The 12,359-nt window shown below is 45.5% G+C and overlaps 1 protein-coding gene across 1 annotated transcript in view; it reads right to left on the minus strand.

The window, feature by feature from the left end:
- Positions 1-289: 289 nt before the first annotated feature.
- The window catches only part of NFAM1 (NFAT activating protein with ITAM motif 1), a 47,274-nt gene continuing 35,204 nt past the window's right edge, over positions 290-12,359 (minus strand). Inside the window, exons 6-8 of the mRNA XM_078669766.1 lie at positions 10,534-10,620; positions 6,058-6,144; positions 290-994 (exon numbers count right to left, since the gene is read on the minus strand). Coding sequence (XP_078525892.1) covers positions 944-994; positions 6,058-6,144; positions 10,534-10,620 — 225 coding nt within the window. The 3' untranslated portion in view covers positions 290-943. The remainder of the gene's footprint in view (positions 995-6,057; positions 6,145-10,533; positions 10,621-12,359) is intronic.

The raw sequence follows: 12,359 nt of genomic DNA on the forward strand, positions 1-12,359 counted from the left end.
AGGTTTAGGCCGGCCAAAAGTTTGTTTTGCCTGGTCAAATTGGCAGTTTTAAAAGTGCATTACAGGCTGCAATGGTCCCACAGCTGGGATCTTTGCCTCTGTTCCGCATCTCTTTCTAATTGTTCTGCACCTGAGACGATGAAGTTAGTGACAACTTATAGGACGTCTTCTCTTGTTTCAGGAGAGGAGGAAAACAAGTTTGTATGTATAACAAAAACAGTTATCATGAGTAGGACGGTTAGGCTGCAGGCACTGCAGATATATTAACCAGTTCACAAGGAGAGGCATGTTGGAAACTCTGTCTTTATTAATCAACCAAGATCAAGATTCAGTTCACGTTGTGTCTGCTGTGTCACAAATTTGTGTAGCAATCCGGGAATGAGCTGTTGAAACATCTCAAAGGCACAATTCAGGAGGACTGAGGACATTGTGTTTATGAAGTTCAAGATGGAAGAAGACAGCAGGGTTGCACTGGGACAGAAAATAGGCCTTGGCACCAAAATAAAAGTTGCCCTGTGAGTGAATCAATCAGCTAAAAAAAAGTGGCCCACATTTAGAAATCAGGGCAGTTTTGAACCTGCGATGACATGCTTTATAGATATTTTGGAATGCATGGGAGGCAGTATACATATGTGCTTGCAGCAGGCAATGTTTGTGGTAAAATTATAAAAAGCAATAGTAAATATTGTCCCACAAACTGAGCTGTCAGACCAGCCCTCCGGGCAGGTACAGATTGTCCGATAAGACAGACTGACATTGGAAGACGGTGCAAGACGTACAGAGCTGGTTTATGAGATTTATACCCGGTCCATCTTCTGTTGTGTGTTTGACGGTGTCATCCTGTAGCAGCCATCTTGGAAAGGGCACAAGACCATAGTTGCCAATGGATGATGCGTTGAGGCCCCGGATTTAGGACATGACGTAGGTGCAGTCTTTAGGCCGCTCATAGATTTTCATACACAGTGTCAAATATTTCTTCTTGTTTTGCTGCTGGCTGTGGATAGAAAGTAAGAAGGTGGAATATTTGAATTATCATACGTAACTGCAATAAGGTTTATGTAGACATAAATGCAATGGTGCCCAATAGATTATGGAACTTAACATAATTACAAGTTTCTTTTTAGGTGTAAGGCAGTTATACCAGCTCTACGGTGAGTTAGTGGGGCTTGGATCTGCCTAGTAACAGAGCAGTAGAAGCTGAGACTGACTTCATTTAATAATAATAATAATAATAATGATAATAATAACATTGAATTTGTAAAGCGCACAGCTACCTCCAAAGTGGTTTCCCGGCGCTGGGGGGCCCTCGGGAAGATTAAGCGAGCTATTGCCCAGAGTCACATGGTGTTGGGCTGACCTGCTGCCGGCGATCGAACCGTGAACCCCGTGGTCCGGAGTCAGGCACCCTGGCTGCTGCACCACACCTCTTCCGGGGTTTGGAGAATGTGTAATAGTGTGACTCCATGTTGTGTTATGTTATGAGGATTTGAATAGCGCACTCTCACCTGGGAAGGTATCCTGACACTGAGCGGGTGTGAGGTCAGCCTCGCTTTATGTGCTGGAGTGGGAAGAAGTTGTCCTGCCCCTGTCCCTTAAGTTTCAGAACTTGGGAATGTCACAACAGCACCCCCAAAAATAATCATGTCGGAGCTCAGAAGGTGAATGCGCAATAAAGATGTGGAGAAGTGTGGCTCAATGGTTAAAGCGCAGACCCTGATGCAGAGGGCTAGCCCGGGACCAGGGTTCAATTCCCCGCCTCGGCGGGTCTTGGGCTCAAAATTCCACGGACCTGATAATTCTCACCTCGGTGCCTAGTCCAATCATGGAGCCCCACTCTGCAACTCTGGGCAATAGCTTGCTTAATCTCCACAATGGCCCCCACAACGCTAGGATGCCTGGCCTCCACCTTGGGGGTGCCCAGGAGTGGACACCTCACAGGGAAAGCCAGGATGGGTCCCACAGCGGTATTCGTACAAGCGCCTTGAGACCCTTGCGGGTGAGTAGTGCGCTATACAAGTATCAATTTACATTTACATTTTGTCTTCATCTTGTCACAGTTACTGTGCTTTCAAAGTCAGAGGTCAAATGTCAAATGTCAGGATATGTCTTCTGACAAATTGCTGCTTATTCTTTTAACATGAGATTGGGGTTCACTCTTCTTTCTCTGACTGCAAAGATAGAGGATTTTGTAAAGTGAACTATCTGAACATCTTCCTGAGGTACAGGGAGTGTGAAAGGAAAGGTGGTAGGATGTAAAAGAAATGCTAAAACACAACAAAACTTAAATATCTGTAAATGAACAGCACAAATATTTCAAAATATATCAGATGTTAACAAAGCACAAGGTAAGCAATTTCTGTACTTCTGAGGTGCCATGGAAACAAAGATTTTTTAATAGGATCAAAACAAATCAAGACACTATACTTATGGATGTCAAATGGTACTTATTCGCTGAAACCGATTTCCACACATTAATGTTTATACGATATACAGTTTTATCAGTAATGCTGCATGTCTGTGCAAATGTAGTGGTCATTTCAATGTAAAGTGTGCTGTCTGTAAATGAGTGAGCTCCAAAATGCACCATCAGCAACATACAACACCCTGACCGCTCTCCTGGGCGGGGCTCATTCGTTGCACTTGTTCTGTGTGTGGTGCTTTGATTTTTCACATTCCCAATGAGTTCAGTGATTTAACACTGACGGCAGCACCCCCCCACTCGGAAAACTGTTGCAGGATCACTCGTTCAAAGGGGTAAGACTGCTCCGCTAGGCTCACAACTGTCCCCATCACCAGGCGATAGAGAGGGAGCCTGGCTTCATTACTAAGTGGTTGGTTGTGATGGATTCATTACTATGGGGCCCATTAGGATGGCGGGCGGATTGCCCCGCCGGCCCGGCGGGTGCAATCTGCCTGCCATCCGTCAATGATTCACCCCCGCCACATTAGGATGGCTGGGGGGTGTGCGGCGGACAGGAAGACCATCCGCCGCTATTCTGCAAGTTGACACGTCGACCGGGGGGAAAATTGCCACAATATGGTGGCAGTGTCTGTAAGACACCGCCATCCATATCATGATGAGGGCGGAGTTTAGCCTTTCCCTGGCGGCGATGCCGCCATGGAAAAGGCATGCGGTCTTCGCTGTTGGGAGCCCATAGGGGGCCCCTACGATGTTGGGGGGATGGGGGTGCACATTTGGGGTAACTATGGTACCCCCTGCATTGGCATGGACAAGGTGGCATGCACCACATGGTACCTGTCACCTTGTGCATGCCAATGCACAACATGCATTCCTTGCATTGTTACTCACAGCACCGCCCGCCACAATGCTGGGAATGGGGGATGCCACCGCCGCAGTGGCATCCTCATTGCAGGTGCGGGACTGCCGCACCCCTTTCGGACGGTCCCGCATTCCGTTACGGTGGCGGGCGGATCGTAATGGACACCCTAAGTGATTGGTTGTGACCTTTCCCTCTACTCTTTATGACTTTATTCGATTATATCAAGTGATAATCATGCGAATAAATATAGAAGCAAGGAACATCATAAAAGAATAAATCCACAGTTCTTGAAAGAATGATCAGTCCAACATACAAAGCACTACAATATTCATCCTAGCACCTTCCATTTAAAAACAAGACTTGCTGTGGAAAAGGGACAGTCTTAAAAACAGAGCTATTCTAGTACAGACCCCCATGGAGAGAGGGATTCTAAATGAATAGCATCTACTCAAGGCCATTTTCCTCAAATCGGAAATAGAAACAGATGTGGAAAGACACCGTCTATTTGATATAAAAATGTGAAATGTAGTAAAGTCTGTGAGAACATTCATCGCTTGGGATGTTACAGATCGACCCAGAGTCGTATTGGTTCAAAGGGAAGCTTTTTACTTATCCAATGAAGCCATATCTAAATCTGGCAAGAGGCTGTGGTTCCCATGGTGTACAGACAGAATATCGAGTTGTTTATTTCGACCTACAACAATATCGAGTTTGAAATATCGAGGTACAAGAATATTGACAGCAAGTATATCGTGGACCAGAATATTGACAGTAATTTAAGAAATATCGTATTTTTTTATTTTCGAAGACAGTAATATCGTTTGTAAAAATATCGCTGTTAATAATATCGATATTTATATTAGTGTTTGTATTTTAGTATGTGTGTTAAAAGTGGGTGATGTAATTTTTTGGTCTACGTGTAGTTTTTTTTGTATGTGTTAAATTATTAGCAGTAATTACTTTTATGTAAATTAATGTTTTCATATTTTAATTCTGTAACGGGTTGTGGGTTTGTAGGGGAATAGGGTGAGAAGTAATTTAATTACAATAAAGTCATTATTACTTTCAATTAATCTATTAATTGATTATTAATTGGTTATTAATTAATATTAATTGATTATTATATCATTATATTAATTGTGTTATATTTTTAGGAGTGGGTTGTGGGTTTATAGGGGAATGTGGTGGGAAGTAATTTAATTATAAGAAAGTAATTATGAATTTGTATCTATTACTATTTTTAATAAATGTATTATTAATTACTTACTAATTGGTTATTAATTAATATGAATTAATTAATAGATAATTATATTAATTGTGTTATATTTTTAGGAGTTGGTTGTGGGTTTATAGGGGAATATGGTGGAAAGTGATTTAATTATAAAAAAGTAATTATACATTTGTATCTATTAATATTTTTTAGTAAATGTATTATTAATTAATCACTAATTGGTTAATTAATATTAATTAATTAATAGGCAATTATATTAATTGTGTTTTTTTAGGAGTGGATTGTGGGTTTATAAGGGAATAGTGTGGGAAGTAGTTTAATTATAATAACGTAATTATGAATATGTATTTATTAGTATTTATAAATAATTTATTATTAATTAACTATTAATTGGTTATTTTACTTTAATGATTATTTAATTGTTAAGTATGTTAATTTTAACCCTCTGCTATCCAACACTTTCCCTACTGTTGCACTCCTTGGAGTGGGTATAGTAATTTTTACCCCTACGCTGTCCAACACTTTCCCTACTGTTGCACTCTCTGGAGTAGGAATAGGAATTTTATCCCCTCCGCTATGCAATATTTTCTCTACTGTTTTATTTAATGTAGTGTAAAATGTATTTTAAAAGGATTAACATTTTTGTAATATTTTAGTTTGTTATATATATTTTTATTTTTTATTTATATTAGTGGTGTATGTGTATATATATATATATATGTATTTTTCAATTTTTAATATGTTTTTAAACAATTTATAAGTTATTAAAATAATTATTTATAAATATTATTAGGTAAGTATATATATATATTATATTTTATACATATATATGTTTAATTTATTTTTACATTATAAATCAAAGCATGGGCTGGGGGAAAGCTTACCACACCGTGGTCCAGCTTAGCCTGTCTATTAAAGCATGGGCTGGGAGAAAGATTACCAGCCCATGGTCCAGCATAGCTCATCTACGCATTGGCCAGGAGATAGCTTACGCCGCCGTGGTCCAACTTAGCTTGTCAATCAGAGCATGGGTCGGGAGAAAGCTTACCAGCCCATGGTCCAGCTTAGCTTATCTAAGCATGGGTCGGGAGAAAGCTTACCACACCGTGGTCCAACTTAGCTTGTCAAAGCATGGGTCGGGAGAAAGCTTACAAGCCCATGGTCCAGCTTAGCTTATCTAAGCATGGGTCGGGAGATAGCTTACCACAGCGTGGTCCAACTTAGCTTGGCATAGCATGGGCCAGAAGAAATCTTACCACACCGTAGTCCAGCTTAGCCTGTCAATCAAAGCATGAGCCGGGAGAAAGCTTACCGAACCATGATCCAGCTCAGCCTATCAAAGCATGAGCCGGGAGAAAGCTTACCACATCACTGTTCAGGTCTGGAGAAAGCATCATATATCAGATGTCAGCTGTGGATGAAGCTTGACATATCATATATTAGCTATGGAAAAACCTTTTGTACAGATGGTGAACGCATGATGGTGCTCAGAACGCCCCATTGCGGTGCCAATGGCTATACACGAGTACTCGATGCCTAATTTACCATGTCTGATGTTCTCTTCTTTCCCCCAGCTTGTACGTCTGGGCTCTTTTTCTTCTCCAGCTGCTTGTGTTTTGGCGTTGATGGCATCTGAAATGGAACAAAGAACAAGAGAACTCAAAAAAGAGGGTAGATGCTAGGCCAATTGAGCGTGGCTGATTCCTGATTACTGTAACGTTTCCCTAGGCATACCCCATGTGCGCCATAAAGGATGCTTTCTGAATTTTTCTTCGAAACAATCCCACCCCTGGTTTCAAGGGTACCCCTATCATCAGCTCCAGGCAACATCTCCTCAAGTGGGTTACATTTGACTGGGATCCGGACTTTGCGGTTGGCTCTTCAAAAAGCAAAGTGTAAGGACGAAGGAACGGCCCAAGAGTTTGGGAGGGAGAAGTAGGAATTAGCTCACCAAGAACAAGAGAAGAGAAACAATGTGTTCAAGAGGAAAAGCAAGGGCAAGAGAGGAGGCAGGAAACTGACAATGAGAGGCATGACAAGGAAAGGAAAAGGCACAATAGAGAACAGGAGAGGGAAAAGAAAGAACATTTGGAGAAACAGCTAATACCCTTCGAAAAGGAAAATCTCAAGGGTGCAGCAGAAAAATCTAGCTCTGGGAAAGGTAATTCTTCCTCGTACTCTGAAGAACTCCCTGCCGAAGTTCCAAAAAGAGCTTGTCGTATGTGTGTGTGGTAGAGACTGATATTTTGGGTTGGTTTGTGAGTTTTGATATTGCGTGTAAGACGTGAATCAAGTAAGATTGCTTGTAAGAGTAAATCAAGTCTCCAAAGCCGAAGCTTTACTGAGTCGCCTGCCAATGGAAGTTGAGGGAGAGAGGGGCGGGAAAAGGAGCGAGGAGGCTGTGTAGGTGTAATTTTGATGTGACTTTATTCACAATTCAAACAGAGGTGATGGTTTTAGCCGAAAGAAAATAATCTTCTATAATGTCCTCCTGCAAGAAGCTGACTCCGTATAAACTATACCAAAGTAAGGTATAGTGTGCACAGAGTCCAGTGGAACCCCAGATGGGGATCTCCGGGAGACCTCTTCGTGGTGTTGGCCCAATCGAACTCGGGCCGTGGGCGTCGGGTGCAGGGTAGTGCAGACTCGTGGATTTGGACAGAACCAGAGTCTGTGAGTCAGGGGCGACTCCTCCTCATAGGCGTCGCCCCACTGTTTACTCGCAGTGCGAGAAGCAGAAACAGAAAATGGTATTATGAATACCATTTTATGTTTCTGCTTCTTGCACTGCGAGAAAACAGAAGGCAGGCTTTGGTTGGGAGTGGGTGGGTTTCGTTCCTGCTCCAGGCAGGGGAGGGGTGGGGTGGCTTGTCCACTGTTGTGGGCGCTGACTGTTTGCTTGGCCCCATGGCCGACCAAACCAGTCAGGCACACTCTGCATTTTCTCTATGTAGGCTGCATGCGGCCTACATAGAGAAAATGGCCTCCACATAGATGCCTGTGAGCCTGGCGTCACAGCCAATCACAACGCTACCATTGCAGCGTAGTGATTGGCCTAGGGGAGGAGAGGGAGGCTGCCTGCTTCTAGTGAGCACAGACAGAGGAGACGTGACGCTGGACCAGAGGCAAAGGTAATTTAAAATCTTTTGTTTTATTAACCCCGCGTGTGACCCCCCACCTGCGCCCCCACCCGCGGCTGCTGTGGGTGAGCAAATCCTGTGCTCATGGGAGATGTTGTCTGGTTTGGGAAGGCAGGGCAGGTCCTCCGGGTTCTTGGGGGCTGCTGGCTGCAGGACAACAAGCGATTTCGCTGTAGCAGGTCGAGGTCGAGATAGGCTGGTAGAGCTAGAGCCAAGTCAGTTGGTGCCCTCCTCTTCTTCTTCAGCACCGCTCTTGGGTCCTTCTTCTTCTTGTTTCTTCTTGTCTGAGGAGGCAAGGTTCAGTGTTGTCCCTAAACGCTAAATTTAGGGGCGTTACAGGTAGGTATAGGTCGGGACCAATTGGCCCCTTCCTTGGGGTGGGTACACCCTATAGTATGCCACCCTCCAGTTGGAGGGGGCATAATCCTCAATCTGGTTTGCTGGATCCCCCCATCTGCAAGATGGCGTGTACTGAGAGTTGTGCTTCACCTCGCCTCCCCCACCTGAGGGGTGGGGTTGGCAAAGGTGGGCACACCTCTCCGCCTAACTTGGTTTTCCCGCTCATTCTCCCACCCATAGTGGGGGGTCAGAACCAGTGGGAGCCAGTTGCTGGGTGCAGCAAATGGCAGGGGCACCTCAAAAAGGCGGCGTGCCTTTGAGGCTCCCCTTTCGTTTCCCCTGCCCATCCTGGGGGAGGAGGTGTGGCACCTTGTTCCAGGATGTGTTTTGTTTCAGGACCCCGAGAGTGGCAGGCTTTCGACCCAGGGGTCCAGAAACATGTCTGGTGTTGGCAGCTGGCGACCAGCCACTCAGCCAGGACACTAGAGTTAGTTTGTTTTTCATAGGGCATCTTTAAGATGCCCTCTGGGTGCATTTTTCATTAAATCCCACACTGGCATCAGTGTGGGTTTAATGTGCTGAGAAGTTTGATACCAAACTTCCCATTTTTCAGTAAAGTCATTATGGCGCTGTGGAGCTCGTAATGACTAACTTCCAGCACCATATACTTTTTATGGCATTACTGCACTAACAATGTCTAAGAAACGACTTAGACACTGTAGGGGTACAGGGCTCATTCACCTGTACCCTCACCAATGGTATAGTGCACCCAGCAAGAGGGGTGGCTTACCTATGCTAGGGCAGTGGGTCGTACACATGGCACACAGGGATGTGTGCCGTGTCGAATCTTCACTTTGTTCTACACCAAAACACGCAGCCTGCAATGGCAGTGTGTGTGTAAAGTACAGGGCCTCTAGGGCGGCACAATAAGTGCTGCAGCCCTTAGAGACCTTCCCTGGTCACCGAGACTTTGGTACCTATGGTACCTTTTACAATGGACTTATATGTATTATATGACGCTCTGGTCAAAGGACGCTCTGATTGAAGGACGCTCTGATCCAAGGACGCTCTGATCAATGGATGCTCTGGTCAAAGGATGCTATGGTCGAAGGACGCTCTGATCCAAGGACGGTCTGATCGAAGGACGCTCTAATTGAAGGACGCTCTAATTGAAGGACGCTCTGATCAAAGGACGCTCTGGTCAAAGGACGCTCTGATTGAAGGACGCTCTGATCGAAGGACGCTCTGATTGAAGGACGCTCTGATCGAAGGATGCTCTGATCCAAGGACACTCTGATCTAAGGACGCGCTGATCTAAGGACGCTCTGATCTAAGGACGCTCTGGTCAAAGGACGCTCTGGTCGAAGGACGCTTTGGTAGAAGGACTCTCTGGTAGAAGGACGCTCTGGTACAAGGACGCTCAGGTAAAAGGATGCTCTGATCGAAGGATGCTCTAGTCGAAGGATGCTCTGGTCGAAGGATGCTCTGGTCGAAGGATGCTCTGGTCGAAGGACGCTCTGATCAAAGGACGCTCTGGTCAAAGGACGCTCTGATTGAAGGACGCTCTGATCGAAGGACGCTCTGATCGAAGGATGCTCTGATCTAAGGACGCTCTGATAAAGGAAGCTCTGATCTAAGGACGCTCTGGTCGAAGGACGCTCTGGTCAAAGGACGCTCTGGTCAAAGGACGCTCTGGTCGAAGGACGCTCTGGTAGAAGGACGCTCTGGTAGAAGGACGCTCTGGTAGAAGGACGCTCAGGTAGAAGGATGCTCTGGTCGAAGGATGCTCTGGTCGAAGGATGCTCTGGTCGAAGGATGCTCTGATGGAAGGACGCTCTGATGGAAGGGCGCTCTGATGGAAGGGCGCTCTGATGGAAGGGCGCTCTGATCAAAGGACGCTCTGATCAAAGGACGCTCTGATCCAAGGACAGTCTGGTCGAAGGACGCTCTGATTGAAGGATGCTCTGTTTAAGTGGTTTGGATAGATTCAGTGAGAACAAGAGAGGAGATGGTCTTTGAATTGTTTAAGACCTGGATTCAAGAGAAGTTGCGCAATTGGAATGAATGGGCTTGAGTGACAGTTTTGCGGAGTTTTCATGTATTTGATCAATAGATGGTGATAGACTGATTTATAGAGGAAGGCTCCACCCCACTCAGGCAATAATCAAAACACTTGACTCAAAGGATCCAGGCAAACATACTGGCAAGTGATTATCTAATAGGGTTAACAACGGGCTGTAGCAGCACAGTTACGAGCCAAAGGGGGCAAAAGGTGGGGGGTAGGAGTTTCTGACAGACTGATTCCAAACTGGAAAAGAAGAACCAAAAAGCAATCGAAAGGGCCGAGCCTCAGCACACGCAGAAATGGAACTGCATTGTTAGCTAGGAACAGGAGAATGGAGGGGAAGAGGTTACTTTGGCATTTTAATTAACACATGCATATACACCAACCAAAAACAACAGCGGATGAACGCATGATGGTGCTCAGAACGCCCCATTGCGGTGCCAGTGACAACACAAGAGTACTCGATGCCTCATTTACCATGTCTGATGTTCTCTTCTTTCCCCCAGCTTGTACGTCTGGGCTCTTTTTCTTCTCCAGCTGCTTGTGCTTTGGCGTGGATGGCATCTGAAATGGAACAAAAACCAAGAGAACTCAAAAGAGGGTAGAGGCTAGGGCACTTGAACGTAGCCGATTCCTGCTTACTGTAAGGCGACCTCTGAAGAGCATGAAAATGAAGGGTTTACCGTCCCCTCTGAATCATCACTTTCTCTACTGTCCCAAATAGCTACAGTAGGACAGTGGAACCAAAGGGTAGGACCAAGCATGTTTTACCATTTTTATTATAGCCTTATAGCCCGCCATAGCGGGCTAAACCGGCTATTAAAGGCCCGCTGAATCGTTAAAGGCCCGAGCCGAAGGCGAGGGACTTTAATGAGACAGAAGGACTTTAATAGCCGGTATAGCCCTGCTACGAAGGGCTATAAGGCTATTAGAACATTCTGCCACTAGAGGGCAGAATGTTCTAACAAATTAAACAAAGGGTTCTCGAAGCTCGAGGGGAAATAAATCCCCTCAAACTTCGAGAAGCCTTTGTAGAACATTGGAATGTTGCTCTGCGGGCCTTTACCGGCCCGTAGTAGCAGGGAGCACTCCATTGTCTGCAATGGAGCTCCCAACATTCCAATGTTCTAATATAGCCTTATAGCCCGCCGTAGCGGGCTATACCGGCTATTAAAGGCCCGCTGAATCGTTAAAGGCCCGAGCCGAAGGCGAGGGCCTTTAACAAGGGAGAGGGACTTTAATAGCGGTATAGCCCATCTACGAAGGGCTATAAGGCTATTAGAACATTCTGCCACTAGAGGGCAGAATGTTCTAACAAATTAAACAAAGGGTTCTCGAAGCTCGAGGGGATATAAATTCCCTCGAGCTTCGAGAAGCCTTTGAAGAACATTGGAATGTTGCTCTGCGGGCCTTTACCGGCCCGTAGAAGCAGGGAGCACTCCATTGTCTGCAATGGAGCTCCCAACATTCCAATGTTCTAATTAAAGTTAGGATAGATATATTGCATACATCACATTTGTGTAGCTTCCAGAAAATGGCCAATGCGCTCTGATGCATCTTGCTTACAAACAGAGCCATGGTTTCCCATCCCAGTGACAACCCCTCTCCAAGGGCAGTATGTGTGAGGTACTGCTGAGTTGTAGAGTATAAGGCTCATGCCCAGGTCCTCCTGCCCAGGTGACCAAGGTGTCCCCTTAGACAAAATGGTGACCAGCCTATTTCCCAAGCAACAAATAGCTCCCTAGCCCCATCTACCCCAAAGCCCAACATCCAATTACGTTCAAGCGGTTCATGGACTGCACCACTATGCCTGAAAAGCCCAGGGAGTTTCGCTACCTTGTCACCTGCCGCCAAACCTCCATTGTGGGTGATAAAATTTTCTGAGACAGCACCACATTATAACACTTAGTGCCTCTAATTGGACATCAATGTTGAGGGACACTGTTTACACGTACTGTACACCGCATCAATAACCACTCGTGTAGACCAGCTAGGAGCCGACGCATCGGCTAACCACAGCCACTCCAGGCAGTAACTAGTTCCACTCTATGAACTACCACAAGTGCCCGGAATAGTCAGCTCAGCACAGAAATGAAACATGTTCACCTAATATCGCGACAGTTAGCATTTTGGTCCTAGAAGCTCGTTCTCTCTCATGCAGTTACAAGACGTCTTGGTAACTCTCGATCACTATAGCCGGGGCGCCTCCTCCTTCCCTAGCAGTATCCCAGATGTGTCCCACACTGTAGACAATCAGCAGTGAGGCAGTATGGACACTGAGTCGGTGTGAGATCCATCCCTCC

The sequence above is a fragment of the Lissotriton helveticus genome, chromosome 12, assembly GCF_964261635.1.
Source record: "Lissotriton helveticus chromosome 12, aLisHel1.1, whole genome shotgun sequence".
Lineage (NCBI taxonomy): Eukaryota > Metazoa > Chordata > Amphibia > Caudata > Salamandridae > Lissotriton > Lissotriton helveticus.